We start from the raw sequence: 16,424 nt of genomic DNA on the forward strand, positions 1-16,424 counted from the left end.
TACCTCCAAATTGAACGGGAATAAATAAAAGTTTTTCTCCCCATGGCCTATTTACAATATTAATATTTATTTCCGAAATTGGGAGGTGACCCTTTATGCACGGCTTAGTATTTATAGACGTGGCCGACGGGCGCCCTGGTCCGAGTTCCCGCCGTTCCTCCCGTTTCCCTGATTTCTGGGGGGTCTAGTGTCGCGCCAGGTTCCACGTGGTAAGCGGGGACATTCACTTTTGAAATGGGATCGACTCCCACATTCAAAGCAGCCAGTTGGGGGCTCATACCTATTGAAGGTAGAGGGACGTGAATTCCAGTTACGTGGATAGTCGTTCGGCCTCGGGCTAGGAGGGGGACCGTTTCTCGGATTCGCGCTAGGGTTAGTCGAAGGGGTTGTAGGAGCTGCCAAGGGGGTCGGCGAAGTCAAAGTATCTTCACCAAGAAAACTCTCCGCTCTCGTGACGTCGACAATCAGTTCCCTAAGAGAGGTATATTTCTTTGGTAAAAGAATTTGCTGTATGGGACGCCTCAGATTTTTAAACACTTTGGTAGCTTTTTCTTTATTGGTAAGGGGGGTTTCTAGCCGCCTCATTAAATCCTGCATGGCGTTTAAGTAATCCTGGGCGCTCTCTTTCGATTGTTGTTTTCTCGCGTCAATCAGGTCGCGAATCCTGTCGTCTTCATCCTCATTCCCAAACTCATCTCTAATCGCCGCTTCAAAATCATACCAGGTTTCGAAGTTACCATCGTTTTCGAGCCACCAATCGGAAGCGGGGCCAAGCAGTAAGGTGGGAACCCAACGCGTTAAAAATATGGGCATTGGAATGTTCCGACTGACTCTGAGTCTTTTGGCGGCGGTTAAAAATTCGCCTAGCGAGGGGGACCTGTCGTCGCTGCCATAATATTTTGGCGTCTCGACTTGGGGAATCCAAGCTTGAGGAGTGGCCTCGACTTCCTCTTCCTCGTGGTGTCTATCCCCGTTCCCATTGTTTCGGTGACGGTAACCATTGTTGTGGCCATTAAGTGGCACCCCTAAAAATCGTATTCGCGTACATCCACAATATATTTAAAAATAGAATCACAATGTAAGAACACAGTTCAAATGGCCTAAGCCGCCTAAATACAACAATACATTTTTACCCCAATATACAATTTAACCCTTAACCCAGTACTTTCGCTTGGACATTTTCTTATCAATACAATGCGAGAAATGGAAGAGATATGACGGTCGTAAAAGGGGACTCTTCGAGAAGCCTAGTTCTGAGGGTAGCGCTAATAAGGTACCGAAGGGAATTGTAGCAAAAGTGTGGGAAAGAAGCAATCTCGGGACTACAGGATATCGTTATAATGAGTTAAAATAGGAAATTTATAAAACTGAACTAAAGGGACACTGACACAACTAAAGGTCAAAATATAACCGTGACACTCCAAACTGAACTAAAGGGACACTGACACAACTAAAGGTCAAAATATAACCGTGACACTACAGAATGATTCGTAATCAGATTGAAACCTTACTTTTGAGGAGGAAAAACCTTGAAGAAAAAATGGCCGCCTTAATCTCAGATAGTTCCAAACGTCAGATGATCTCTGATTTATTAAAATCCGAAATAGGCTTAAAAAACGCGGAGACAAAGTTAAGCGCAATTCGCAAAGAAATAAATCTCATTGAAACTTCAGAATTTAACCCAAGTTTGAATGAAAAATTGGAAATTATTGAGGAAACTGAACGATTGATTCGACAAAAGCATATTTCAATATTGTCCGCGTTGTCTACGAATGCGAAAATGAAAGCTGAAATAGTTCTACGCTTCCAAAATCGAAAAGATGCGAGATTAATGTTTACACAAATGAATCTTTGCAATAACTTAACATCTATCGAAATATGGAAGGAGAAAATGGCACTAGGATTTCACACGTTCTGTGAACTAGATATCGAAAATTTATCCCGTCTAAAAATTAAAGATAAAGTTGTCCCTTACACAAAGACGAACCTCTCTTTAATTGAACGAAATCCGTTTTTGTCCCAAATTAAAGACATATTTAATGTTTCTCGAGTTCAAAGCTTTGACTACCTTATGAAACGCGCCATTAATGAAAAACAGATGTACGCAATCAATGGAGACATTTGTCCGCAACAAGTGCAACTAATTAATGAAATGAAGAATTTTCAAGCAAAGCAACGACAATTTGTAGAAGACTATCAGAAACGTTTGAAAGACTTGAACCGTGAAATGGCTCAATGTGTCCCAGTTATTAAAGAATTCTTAAATGAAATACCCCTTATTGAACAGAGATGTAAAGAGACTGCGGAGCAAATTAACACATGGTGGACTCTACCCGCCTTTAATGTTAAATTTTAACAAAATAATTAATGCTTCTTAACCATTGTGATTTATCAAATAACATTTTTGTTACATTTACACTTCATGTCCTAACAAACCCGTAGCAGAACCAACTATTTTGTCTTTTTCAATTAACCCCAATGCAAAAGCAGCGACCAAGGCTGCACTTTGTTCCGCAAATTTCTTGTTCTTTTCACTATGAAAAACAAAGATGTTAAATTGTTTATATAATATTAAATAACCATGCACTTACTAAAATGAACTTGAGTATTTTTGGCCTCCAACTATAACCGCATAGATGAAAACATTTTCTCCATTGGCCACTTAATTATCTTTGTAATTAACTTAATAATAAAAATTATATCTACAGTCTTATAAAAAGGCTGCTTTTTGTTATTTTGTCGCGTCCAATTTAACAAAATTGTTTTAGGTAATTCTTCCATTGGAAACATTGTTCTTTTTACGCAAAAAATATAGTCAGTCAATTCAAATGCAATTAAAAACGGATTAAAATTATTTTACTTGATATATCTGGCTTTCATAATCCACGTTTCACCGTCTTCAGTTTTCATTTTCTTTAATGAGACTTCTGGTGGTTCATCTTCATTACCATTTCCATCTATACTTTCTTTACGTTTCCTATTATTTTGAAAGCTGTGAGCTTTAAGCTTTAAATTCTTTTGGTATTCTTCGTAATAGTCTAGCACGCCCCATAGTTCACTAAAATTGCTGTAAAGTTTAAAAAAACAAATAACAAATCAAATTTTAAATTATATTACCATATTTCCTCCATTCTTTGAGAGGCCAAGAGCTTTCTTCCACGTTCAGACTCTTGTAGTGAACCCAACATTTGTTGAATGCAATATTTTGTATTGTGAAAATGGTTATCATAATCTATAGCCTAAAAAGTAACACACCTTTCAATAAATTATAATTTAATTATTTTAATTAATTAAATGTAATACCAATTTTAAATAAGCAACAATTAATTCATCCAATGGTATTTTCCCTTCTGGTCTCAAAATGGAACAATTTTTTTCAATTTGTCTGGCAAGCATCACGGAAGAAGCTCCACACCTCTCTTTAAGCTCTTTAATATCATTGTAACAATAAATTTCACCGGAACCACCACTAATTTTATTTAAACAAAAGGGGTTAAAGTTTCAAAGTTTGCATTAAAAATTTAAAATTGAATTTTTTTTCTATACTTTGCTGTCACCGGGATTTTTAACATTTGGGCTATTTGTTTAATTTCTTCATTTCAGTTCTTGTCTCTCTTCTTTTCTTCTGCCATGAATGGCTATAGCGGAAACAGCAGTGCTTTCAATGACCTTGGCTAGTTTCATAGTTTCTTCTAACTAAAAATGATCATTATATAAGTAAAATTGACTTCAGTATCTATTTAAATTTAACATACACAAGGAAGCAACCGGATTTTGCAAGTTATTGGCATCTTGGTATTTTTACCAAGAGTGGTCAAAATCTTTTCTACTTTTTCAGGATTTTTTAGCAAAGCAGCTCCCATACCACCCTAAAATTTTTAAGTATTGTTATTTAATGTTATTTGTTTTTTTTTTAATTAATTTTTTACTTTGAGAATTCTTTAGGACATCCCATATTTATATCTATTCCAGCCACATCATTCTGCCTGTTAAAATGTTATTTTTTTATTTATTAGTTAATACAAGTGATGAAAATATATACTTACACTTTTAACGCTACTTGTTTATATTATTACGAATGCTCAGTAAAAGTTTAGAGAGATTGTTGTAAAAATTATAAGGTTTAATACGTTAACATTTGTAAAATTAATTGCTTCTTTTCATTATCACATGTTCGGAAGACTATGTTTTGATCATCATCAACATAGTCAACAGTACCCAAAACATCTAGAGCAATCGTTTCATAATTAAATTTTTTAAGTGGGGTATTTTTAATACATATTAATTGAACAAGTAATTTACTATTTTCAATTCTTCGGCATTTTAATAATCGGTAATCAATCAGTTCCTGCAGAAATACATAGATTTAGTACTTGGAATCTTTAAGAGGCCATAGACCCCACACAAATATCTGATTGACTGTGAGGGGAAGCCATAGTTAGACCCGTATATTTATCTATGGTCGAGACCTAACCGTTAAGAGACCCAAGTGAAACTAAAATTATCAGGCATAAAGGATAGTGATCATCTGCGTCATTGTAAGGGAAACGAGGTGTTATGTTGTCAATGTTATTAAGTTTGTTAACCCTGTTTAAAGTCACAAATTATGGGAAAATCAACCACTAATATTTGGCGGTACTTTAATAAATCTACTAAAGATGGCAAAATAACTGGAGAATGTTTTAAATCTTTAAAAGTTAGATAAATTGACTCAAAGCTCACATAATTGCTAGTTTTATATTTTTCCGAAAAGCGGAAAATTTTCCGCGTTTTATTTTTCCGGAAAATTTACAACCCTAGTTTCAACACGAAAATCCGTAGCCAACTACGTCACGCGGCAGGGAATACATCGTTTTCTTGCCCCCCGGTGATTTTGAGAATTTACCTTTGTACAATAAGGCTTTATAAGCTAACCTAAATATAGCTTTTGCGATTTTACGGACCTTGAGCTCCCCCTTCCCCCAAAAATATATATCGAAACTAGGTCACAACACGCTAAATTTCCCCAGTCCATAATAGCTTAGCATCGAAACTGTGGGGTAGGACGTTTTAGAAAAGGTGTACGGTATTTCGAAATCCAATTTGATTTCTTCGGATTTCACTTGATTTCAAAATTTGATAAAATCCGACGGATTTCATCGGATTTTGCGATTTTTCCCGTGATTAAGACGGATTTTGGGATATTTCCCTTGATTTCGTCGGATTTTGTAATGGATTTCGTTTTTTCTTTACTGATTTTATGATTTCTTTACTGATTTTAAGATTTCGTTGCTGATTTCGGATTTTTTTATGGGATTTCGAAATCAGAAATGACCGACCCCTCGATCGAAAACACAGCCAATGCAAAGCACCAACCACGCACTATAGGTTGTGTCCCGAAAAGTGGCTTGGCCCGGCCAATTAAGACCATTAAGTACGCCGTGATTTAATATCGACCCCCCCCCCAACCTTTCCCTGCGTACTAATGACTCCGATATATCTTAATTAGATCTAGAATAGCCTTACGCGTACGTGTACGCCTAAGCACATACACTACACTACAATTCCAATAAATGTACGGAGGAAGAACAGGGTTTATACAACTTTTCGAAGAAAACAAATTTCCCTGAGTTTTCCAGGTTTTCCCGTATATGGAGTATCCTATGAAGCAAATGTTAACGAACGAGAGTGGTGGGCAAATAGGACTATTACATACTCAGAGGGCATCCCCGTATCTCTATTAGAACCAGAGTTATAAGCCTTCAAAGTATAGTGTAATGTTAATCCTATGGAGGGTATGTTTGTTTACGTTTTGCTTAATTACTCGGCCCCTGTTTGTCGTAGCCCTACGTTTTTAGTATGGTTGGATGGGGGTCAAATAGGACTATAACATAATCAAAGGACATCCCCGTATCTCTAGTAGAACCAGAGTTATGAGCCTACAAAGTTTAGTGTAATGTTAATCCTGTGGAGGGGAGTATGTTTACGAACATTTTGCTTAATTACTTGGCCCTTGTTTGACACAAATTTCCCTGATTTCCCTCAATTTTACTAAGAAATTTTAAATTTCCCTGAGGTTTTTGTCAACTATTTTTTTCCCTGATTTTTCCAGGTTTGTATGAACCCTGAGGAAGTATGTTCCAAACACAAAAGGACACGCAATTGCGCTACAGAGAAACTAGGGAAAGTTTCAAGATGATATACCTATAGTTATTGAATATATTCAAGATGGGTTTTATAGTAGATCAGAATTTCAAGTGACTCAAATCAGGGATATTAGATGTTTTAAATTAAGAGGCATTAGAATTTTAAAGGGAGAGGGAAATTGTGGAAAGTTATCGGCGTGTGCCCTGTGCTATCGCCTTATTTCACACGCTGGAAATAAGGGTAAGGTAGAGCATAACCAACTCAATCACGTAGGGGTAAGAGGTTCTATTTAGCAGACGCCATGCACTAAACCAATGGAGGGTGGTGCAGTAGTCCTTGATTATTTTAAACCCTAATTAAATGTACTAATTATAATTTGTAATAAGAGATCATAATTATTTTAATTTGAATTAGTTTTATGTTTATAATAAGACTGTTCCTTTAAGGTTACTTAAACTATCCCTTTAAGAAAAGACAAAGGGACATTATAAGATGGAGGCTTATAAAACACAGAGCTACTGAATGAGGAGGTCGTTCAGGTATAGGCTAAAGAATGACGGGCGGTGCAGCTAGGGATTACCGCATTACTGTCTGTGTAATGGTTTTCCATTATTATAGTGAAGGATAAGCTTACGAGCTCACAGGTATGCGACGTTACAGAGAAGACAGTTCTACAGAAGATGCATGCGTCATGGACTCATGGCTGCTGATAAGGATTGCAGTCGTTACCGAGGAGGATTTGCCATCGAACTGTAATGAACATCACTCTTCTTATAAGGAAGGACCAAAGAGGAACTACGTTATACCTTTTACTAAAGGTGCCATGGAATTACAAATACTGAATTATCAGTCTTGAGTTTATTAAAGGTTTAGAGCTTAAATTATTACTTGATCTAAACCCCTCTAATAAAACCATTAAGTCATAATAGAACGTCAGGTCATGATGTAACACCATAAGTTCATAAGATATGTTCATGTTCCATAAGTTTGTTTAATTAATCTCTGGTAACTTAGAAACTCAGCTTGTAATTTTGAAGTGAGTGAGTGAGGTCATAAGGTCATAGATTCGAGGATGTAAAGCGAGCGATGGGAGCCTGGTGAGTGGGGCGCTGCTGTCAAAGGCCTAATTAGTAATGCAGATACTAAATAGGAGGACCTAGATGGAACTTGGTCCTGCATGCAAAAAAAATTAACCACTTGCACAGACTTCAATTGAGTTCTCGCTTAATTGTCGTTCTCCTTCTCGAACTAGTTATCATCTCGAGCTGCTGTAAGTCTCTCAGTAGCATTACTTAGCATTGAAAGTGAATACTTATGGAAGGAACAAATCACTTATAATCTTATGGTAACACCAATTTAACTAGTGCCCTATAACTAGAACGATCATGTTGAGGATAATATGGAATTAAACTTCCTCTCTCACATGTTTTTACTTTTGCGCTCCTTGAGAGCTGCAAAACTATTAGCTGGTCACCTTCCGGCTGGGAACCTATACCCCCTTTCTTCCCCAGTTTTTGGTGTGACCTTCTGCACCATATTTAAAGTCCCCCGTATTTCAAATTTCCCGCTCAAAAAACTGCATATAGACCTAGGTGGCTTCATAAATTTTATTTCAAATTAAATTTATGTATCGTGATCCCATCGCAGGTAAAATTTGGGTCTCTGATAAAATACTCGACTCCGTTCAAGATACCAACTCCTTCTTTAACTCTCCAAGGATTTTAAAAACAATTACATCTGGATGAAGACCCGCTCACACGCCATTTAAGAAAGCAGCTTAAACTTTCAGATTCAAATTCCCAGCCTACTTGTTCAATGACCATGTCAAGAGTGCATTATTTGTTAAAAATAATATTGTGTTACAAACAAGTTGATTCTACATTTCGAAAAAATGCTGATTTAACAAGGTTTCTGATAACTCGTAAAATCCTTCAAGGTCAGTTTCTACTACGTCACGCCGATCACGCGTACTTTTATAAAACCAGTCTCTTTGGTACGTGCACTGAACGCCCCCTGTGTGACGTCGACAAAAATAGTAAACCAATGAGTAAAACTATCAGCTGCCCAAGCAATTTTACGAAGCGCAGCTAGATGGGCAACTCCCGTTTCAATCGAAAAAATTATGCATAAGGGGTTTCATACCGTTTCCCCCAGTGTTGCCAGGCCGTTGGTGAGTCAATAGGATGCAGAGTGAAAGGCTAGCAGTTCAGTTTCACTCAGAGCAACCTGACTCGCAGAACTAGGGCCTAACAACACCGCACTGAAGTTTAAACCGAGAGAGGGGGAAGAACTTTCCACAGCCCCTTTATTGAAAACTATCAATGCCGCGCCAAATTGGTAAGTTGCTGTCTGTTCGTGTAACCGCGGCTTAAAAATAAATTCTAGATTTATTGGTTCGTCCAGGGACACCAGCTAAAGGAAATTTGTTGACTCCGTAATTTTTAGCACGGGTGTCATTTATATGGACTCTTTGTTTTAGGCGAGATTGTCACGCCTAGCTTCCTTCCAAAGTAATAATAAATGAAGCATAATTACTTTATAGTATTTTGAAAAAACCGAGGGGACAGACACTGCGAACGCTTAACCCAGTTCACCCTGCAAAACCGCCTTTCAAATCGCTAGCAAATGAACTAATGCCCTATTACTAAGATAGCCAGTGAGAGCTCCTTTTGAGACCCTGTACTTGAACTCGAAACTTAAAGGACAAGCTCAGGTAACATAATATTATAGCCGCGTCAAGCCTATTTTATTCAGATTCGCGGGACATTATTAGTAGACTCGGGAGTCTCGGGCGCTCGCGCTTGGCTTCCGTCGTTCTCGAACTAGCTCGAGTAAGCCTCTAGCATTACGAAGTATAAAAAAGCACGAAGAACTTATATAATGTAGCGAGCGGCGTTGCCGGCAGTTAGATGCATTCATTAGTATATTCGTTTCCAACCAAATATTACATATGGACAAACAAAAGCCGCAGTTGGACCAGCAGGTTCTTTTCTGCCTTTGTATTTCACTCAAATCTGACTAACAAGTACTAGGCCTACAAAATAAATGGAATTATGATTGTTTATATTCCACAGAATGCTGTCAATAGCCTAGATTTTGAATTACCAGGGATAGATTTAATTTGAGAAGTAGGAATGGAGAACAGAGTAATATTTGGACGCGCGTCAAAGTACCGGACCCCCTTCCACGGGACGGAGGGGGGGGCGTATGAAAGAAGAAGCGGAAGGGTCATAGCGATAGAGGAAAGAAGGAATTACGTCACATTTTTCGACGTCCCCGTCAGCAACGTCATCAAAACGTACCTGTTTAAGTGAGCCAATAAGATAAAAGATTCTACGAGGAAATCGGCTGTATAACGGGTACTGGGTAGACAGTTTCTTCGATCAGCGGTTTCTGGCAATTCGAGTACGCTGTTGAGACGTAAACGAAAGCCAATTCCTCGTCAAAAGCTTGAAAAAGCTCGAGGACATTTTTCGTCCCGATGAAGTTGATGGCCAGGGCCTTTCTACAATAATTCAAGGGATTAGAGCGCAACACGCTCTCGAGTAATAAGAAGTAACTTGAGCGGTTCGTTGAACTTTGTGGTGGCGGCCAAATGGAAGACGATGGAAGCGTTTCGCCGTAACATCTCCCTGTCCGACTCGGACAATCCGAGTCCCTCTTGCGAGACATCTCCCCAGACGGCAACTACCTTGGACAGGGCTTCCGGTCTTTTCTCTCGAAGACCTAAACGCGAGCAGGCACCACCACCACCGTCCGTTATACGCGCGTCTTACAATTAGGGTTGAAAATGCGCCTTCATACGTTCAATTGAGCAGATTTTTCAGGCGATCTTCACCCACTGGATCGGTGGCTCTGGAACCTTTGGGCCGAATTAGAACGTAGGCGTTCTTGACAAGAGGACACGAATAGAAAATCTTCTCCAAAAAGATCTAATCGAAATGAAAACATCTTTTAATCGAAGTACAATCGATGGTGGCCGAGCGATAACGCGTCACTCTATCGGCATTATCGCGAGTGAAGGGATCAGGTTACCCAGAGTTGGGAAAGATTATGATTTTCTTGGCGAGAAAGCCAGTTACCCCCGTGATGAATACTCCCTTGTTGTCATAAAAATCTAGTACTCCTTGCCTCTGTCCGTCCATAGCGAAACCAATCGGAGAAGTGACTAGGAAAGGCGATTAATTAATTAACTATTAATTATTTATATTATGGTTAATCGCCATTAAGAAATATGGAGAGTTCCACGCGCAGGACATGATACTACTCGGAAAAAGCCAGTTGCTCGGATTCCTCGACGTTATTCTTCAGTTGAAATTTCGAATAGAACTTTCATCATTTTGGAAATGTATCTTTTACCGCGTTTTCATCAATTGATTTCGACATTTTTACCACCGCGTTGACGCGTTTCTCGGTTTTTGTACTAGGGTAATGGCAGCGCCTGACCGAAGGCCCACCTTAGACTGCGGGAAGATTACGTCGAGTATCAAGACGCTTTCTCTCCAAGCTCTCAATCGAAACTGAACTTGTAATATTTTTGGGAGAGAAAGAGATTCGGGGAGAGGGTTCGAACTTCGAAACGCCTTGCAAAAAATGCAAACTACGTTTAAACGTAATTACTAATTTCGTCATACTTTTTGCCAAAAGCGAAAATTCTTTTGTCTGTCAGAAGTCAATCATTCGACGTAAATAACTAAAGTTTCGCTTTAAATTCAACGTTAAAAGTAAATATCTCGAACGAGAAGTATGGCGCGCGCGTTACGTCAGCTTCAACTTTCGAACTACATTTCTTAAATCTTTTTTAATTTTGAATATAATCATATAATAGATAATAATTAGAAAAAGTTCTAGGAGGAATTAACCTTGAAGGCCTTACGCGCTCTTTTGTGGCAGCAACAGCCAACCGTAATTAAGCCAAATCCAAATAAAACTTAATTACTGATAATAAGATGGATGGGCGGCGTAATACGGCGTCCAACCTTTGACCCACGATACTTCTTGATATCAACAAAGATATTAAAATTGGAACTAACTGAAATTATAAGTGCCGCGAAGGGCTTGGGAGCAATCTGACGATCACGTAGCCACTCGCGTACCAAGTCGCCAAAGAAAGTACCGGCGATCTGACTGATTCTGGAGGATTACTCGGTTCTATGAAAATAATGGAATGTGGTTTTCCATTACACCGGTCACTTTGAAGCTGTTTATTGTTGGGACACCGATTTTACCCGAAACGTACCACTCCTCTACCCGTCTCCCATTGTTAGCCCGTCTTAATTTTTCCAAGGTTGGCAATTTCTCGCGAGACCCGCTCTCTATCGCGTATCCGACCCCTCGCTTTGACAAAAAAAGAAAGAAATGTTTTGAGAAGAGATTGCAATCTAGTTTATTCAAAGGTCTTTGTGAAGGGTAAAACCCGAGGGGCTCGTCACTACGCCTCCGTGGTGGTCATCCCCAGACGGGCCCCTCCTCCCATCATACGCAAAATGGATAATTTAAACCTCCCCCGGGTTTTTCAGGGGCGAACTCCCAGCAGCATCAGCCAGCGCGTGGCGCCGAAAACAAGATAGAGAGAGACTGAATGTAATAAGTCAGTCAAGGTACGGGATAAGATTAAAATAGGGGTGGTGGTATTCCCTTTACTGCATGGTTGTTTACCAGGTAGATTTTTGAAAAGACGCTTTACAAGTGGAAAAGTACCCCGCTCCCTCTATACAGAATGTAGCCCGAAATCTTATGTCGCAATGAAATATAAACTGCGAAAGTTGAGGGGTTTGGGGGGGAACTACTTCTCATCGACTATTCATTTGTGATTTTCTCTCGTGTTAGGAAATTCTTCCACGAGACGTGACAGTCATTTCAAAAAGGCGGAAGATTCCTAATTGGAATGCAAATTATATCCAGGATACCTTGAATTAATTAAATAGTAATAATTAGGCTAGGGAATTTAAATATGGACTAAAACGTTAGGAAGTTTGATTTCTCGGGTTGACGAAAACTGCAATCATGCAACTGGTTTAAGCGCGGTGTTCCGCTTTACGAGAAATACCAGGAATACGTATTTCTTGAAGAATCGACTTTGTTCATGACAAATCATATCCTTAAAATCGTTGCCATTTATAACGTTCTTTTGTTATAGGCTTAAAAATATTATGGGAAAATGTAAGGAAATCATCTGAAAATATATAGTTTTAAAAGTAAGCCGCGGGAACTTGAAGATCTGAAAATTGATTTAAGATTTAATTCATCATTGAGTCGCTTTCAATGTTCGCCTATTTATCAAAAAACCCACTGTTTTTTTACAATCTTTCTGGAACAAAGCCGACTTAACGTGACGCAATACTCTAATTCCGAGTACATCCCTTGATGGGAAACTTCCGTTTTCCACCTCCCGGATGTGTCATCCATATCACTCGTACACGAGACGCGAACATTTGTTAGGCTGACGCGATCTATCTAGTTTAAAAGCGGCTGTCTTTCTTAATTTCAACTCATTTTAGACAGTACAATGTTGCATTCCATCATTTGCGTCTTGTTCCTTAGCTCCTTTCAACTCTTAAACGCCTTGAATCAGACGGATAATTATTTCGTAGGTTTCGTTTAGTACACGTTGACGTTGGCGTTTAAATTTAAAGGTACATTTCAGGATGAATCGAAATACGTCGAAGAAGTTCGACGTCACATGCAAGAGGTCAGAGACCAATTTGGTCACGAACTGAAGGACACCTACGAGCGGGACATTACCGATTATATTCGTCGACGCAAAAGATCGAGTAGTACGAGCACTTCGCTTTCCCACGCATTTAATCACGCATAGTTTATCGTTACCAATACCTCAAAGTAGCTATAGTTACCATTTTGAAAAGAATCTACTTCTAGGGATTGGGACCGATCAACGAGTCGTTGTTGCGCGACATAATAATAATCTGGCTAAAGACGAATTTCTTTTGTCAGTTGGCAAAGGTTGCGATTTGCCTAAGCAAATCGGTATTAACGACGCTTGCATGTGTCAATCGGGACCTCACAAAACCATGGTCGAGTTGGAAATGATCAACGGAGATATATCCGGCAACACCGTAAATCAAACGAAAGATAAACTCGGGAAACATATTTTAAATCATTTCATTCATTGGTATATAGTTGCAAATACCGTGGTGCATTTCCATCGACAGATGCAGCAGTTCTTGCTCTTCACCCACGCACAAATGCGTCGCCGTCGACAAAGAGATGGTCAAAGTACCGGTAAGTACGCGTCTTCGAGTCGCGACCTTAAAAGGCCCGGAAGGTTTCCATTCTAAGTCCCACCCAAAACTTAGATGGAAGTCAATTAGAGACAAATATGTCCGAGAAAAGAAAATTATGCACGGACAGAAATTGAGCGGCAGTGGTTGTTCGAGCAGAGAGGTATGGGACCTCTACGAAAGCCTTCATTTCCTTAAAGACTCGATTAGCCACAGAAAGTACGTGAATACAAGAAAAATAAACAGCTAGATTTAACGATTCTTGTTTCCACGCAGAACAATTAACAATATGTCTCAAGCAAATAAAGACGAGGCGGCCGATAAGAATCCTGATAAGCCAGAAGATAGTCATGAGGAAATAGTTTTTGAACATGAAGATGAGGACTTCATTATCGAGGAGCCAATTAATGAGGCGGCAAATGCGCTGTCCGATGCTGACCAAGGAAATAACAGTTTGCCTAAGCCAAGAAAAACCAGCTCTACGTCTAGCTTGAGTGCAAGTGACAGTCGGCCCAGTACGTCTTCAAGCAAACGTGAAAGTGAAGAAACATTTATGAAATCAGCCAAATATAAAAAGCCAAAACAAAAGGTTGATGCCTATGAACAAACGCTCCTAAATATTTGGAAAGAAAATACAGGTAAAATCAATGCTAGCTCCTGCAATGCCATCCCAGAGGATCCGGATCGTTTATTTCTGTTGAGCCTAGAAAAGGATTTTAAATCTTTAAATGATAAAAACAAAAGAAAAGCAAAACATGCACTCATGCAAGTGCTCGATGATTTGCTTGAAGAGGAAGAACGTGACAAATTGGCAGAGCAAATTAATTAATACTCTGTATTTTCATAATAAAATCATTTTTATTAAACGAGTAATCTTTAACGTCCTTGGTATTCCATTTTACCATTAATAGTAAAATATTCCTTATAAGAATCTCTTATCTGTATGGCTCCTCTTCTACATGCTCTACCTCCTCGCCGAGGAAGCCCGGTCATATTACTGTTATGGTTAAGTCTCCATTCCCCTTTAACCAAATTTCCATGTTCATCAATATGGTCACCGTACTTGATTGGACAATACAAACGCCTATCAGTTTGTTCTTCCTTCGTCATCAAGAAGTTGTGCAAACATACTGCAGCTTTTACAACAGCCTCAGCATTCACTGGGTCAAGAGGTATAGGGCTTTGCAAACATCTAAATCTAGAACTGAGAATCCCAAATGAATTCTCAATGGTCATCCTAGCACGAGACAATCTATAGTTGAAAGTGTCTTGATCAGCTGGGAGATTTCTGCCAGCATAAGGGCGCATTAAATTGGGTTTAAGAGGAAAGGCAGCATCACCAACAAAACAAAACGGAAGTTCAGGCCCATTTTCTTCAATTTTTCTTGGTTGCGGAAAGAAATTTTCATCTTCAATTGCTTTCCCCAACTCTGAACCACCAAAAACACCTCCATCACTTATTCCACCGAAATTTCCAATGTCTACAAATGTAAATTTATAATATGCGTCGCACACCGCCATCAACACAATACTGTAGGTTCCTTTGTAGTTGAAAAACATAGAGCCAGAATTAGGAGGTGCGACCAATTCAATATGTTTTCCGTCCAAGGAGCCAACACAATTAAGGAAATTCCACTTTTGAAAATAATTTAACGCGGATGTCATCATTGCTTTTTAGTCATTGGTGGAAGATATATTGGCTGAACTGCATTCCATATGACGTTACAAGTCTTTGGTACAATTTTAGCAACGGTTGATTTACCAATTCGATACGCTAATGACAAAGTTCGATAGCTATCTCTAGCTGTCAAATACCTATAGAAAAGCTAGTAAATTTACAACCAATTCAAATAATTAAACATAATACAAATATTACCTCAATGTGATGTAAAGTCTTTCTTTAGCAGATATGGCTTTTCGGTAATGGGTGTCTTGTTTAGTTAAATTATCTTTAACGAGACTCAATAAATAATCAAATTGGCTGGGTGTGACTCGAAACACTTCTCTGTACATATTGTCATTATGATATTCATAGCAAATTCTCATTTTCGGTATTAAATTGTGGAAGTCACCATCTACAGGTCGGTCCTGAAACACTTCTCGTACCCATATTCTTCTCTTTTTTTTATTCGATTACGGTGATTTAATATCAGAAGAGAAGCTATTACATTATTATTGAAACTTAAAATATTCTTCTGTTTGGAACACACAGGTGCCATGTTTAATTCCTACAGGAAAGAAGCAACCTCGATGACGAAATCGTTTATGACGTCAAAATATAAGCGTACGTTATTGGTTGATCCTTTGCGAACAACGCAAAACTTGCAAAAATCTTTGGCACGCCAAAGAATTTTGCTCTCTTCGCAAGCCTCGCTTAGTAGACGTTTTTTCTGGTGTGAACGAAACGCGACGGATGAAAGCGAACAATGCGAATGCGGCGAACGTGGCGAAAGACGCGAAAACGGTTGGTGTGGACGGGCTATAAGTACCACCCAAAACATGCAAGACGAATGCAGAGTCATCGAAGTTGAAAAACACAAGAAATGCGATTGCGTTTGCGCTCTCAGCGAAGCCAACTGTAAAGAGTTCGAAGTAATTGGTCTAGTCCTAACCTTTTCTCGCGAGTATTTTAGCTAATTAGTTCCCGGTGTCGTCTCTCTCAGATTTTTAACAAGAACACTTGTAAATGCGCCTGCAAGATTAATTCTAGCATGTGCGGACCGAAAATGAGACCGAATTACCGAGAATGCAGATGCGACTGCAAAAACAACAAAGAATGCTCCAGCGGTTCCCTATTCAACACCGATACTTGCGAGTAAGTTAATTTTAATATCGGGCACGCCCATAAATAGACAGAACAACTTAAGCGTGGATTTATATCATGGCAGATGCGAAGAAGAAACTTACGAAGACTATAACAGCGTTTAAATTGCAGCCTTCTTAATAAAAGGAGGCTTTCGTGTTTGTTTGCCTCAAAATTCCTATGGGGGGGGAAGGGTCCTTTTCCGATAAAAATATTTTGGGACAAAACTTGCGCGAGAATCGCGTGTTGTAAAT

At 39.0% G+C, this 16,424-nt stretch overlaps 1 protein-coding gene and 1 pseudogene across 2 annotated transcripts; one reads left to right on the top strand and one right to left on the bottom strand.

The window, feature by feature from the left end:
- Window positions 1-2,364: 2,364 nt before the first annotated feature.
- Window positions 2,365-4,817, bottom strand: LOC149668342 (tRNA-dihydrouridine(20) synthase [NAD(P)+]-like; annotated as a pseudogene). Its single transcript, XR_016368062.1, has 11 exons — window positions 4,303-4,817; window positions 4,047-4,227; window positions 3,930-3,986; window positions 3,756-3,869; window positions 3,547-3,696; window positions 3,304-3,469; window positions 3,118-3,239; window positions 2,861-3,058; window positions 2,707-2,794; window positions 2,592-2,661; window positions 2,365-2,534 (listed from the first exon to the last, which is right to left on the bottom strand). The product of XR_016368062.1 is annotated as a tRNA-dihydrouridine(20) synthase [NAD(P)+]-like (transcript).
- Window positions 4,818-15,484: 10,667 nt separating this feature from the next.
- On the top strand, window positions 15,485-16,424 carry LOC149668343 (uncharacterized). The gene is made up of 3 exons (XM_089841223.1): window positions 15,485-15,959; window positions 16,031-16,182; window positions 16,256-16,424. Exons 1-3 carry the CDS (start codon window positions 15,585-15,587, stop codon window positions 16,293-16,295), a joined length of 567 nt encoding a protein of 188 aa, XP_089697349.1. The 5' UTR covers window positions 15,485-15,584; the 3' UTR covers window positions 16,296-16,424.

The sequence above is a fragment of the Phalangium opilio genome, unplaced genomic scaffold (assembly GCF_054372755.1).
Source record: "Phalangium opilio isolate 3A_F unplaced genomic scaffold, DU_Popi_V2 ptg000056l_1, whole genome shotgun sequence".
Taxonomy (NCBI): domain Eukaryota; kingdom Metazoa; phylum Arthropoda; class Arachnida; order Opiliones; family Phalangiidae; genus Phalangium; species Phalangium opilio.

Bases quoted from the DNA above. Each gene is read 5' to 3' on its own strand.
- LOC149668343 (XM_089841223.1), top strand. From the start codon at position 15,585: ATGTTTAATTCCTACAGGAAAGAAGCAACCTCGATGACGAAATCGTTT. The intron at 15,960-16,030 runs GTAATTGGTCTA...CGTCTCTCTCAG, and splicing joins CCAACTGTAAAGAGTTCGAA to ATTTTTAACAAGAACACTTG. The intron at 16,183-16,255 runs GTAAGTTAATTT...ATATCATGGCAG, and splicing joins TTCAACACCGATACTTGCGA to ATGCGAAGAAGAAACTTACG.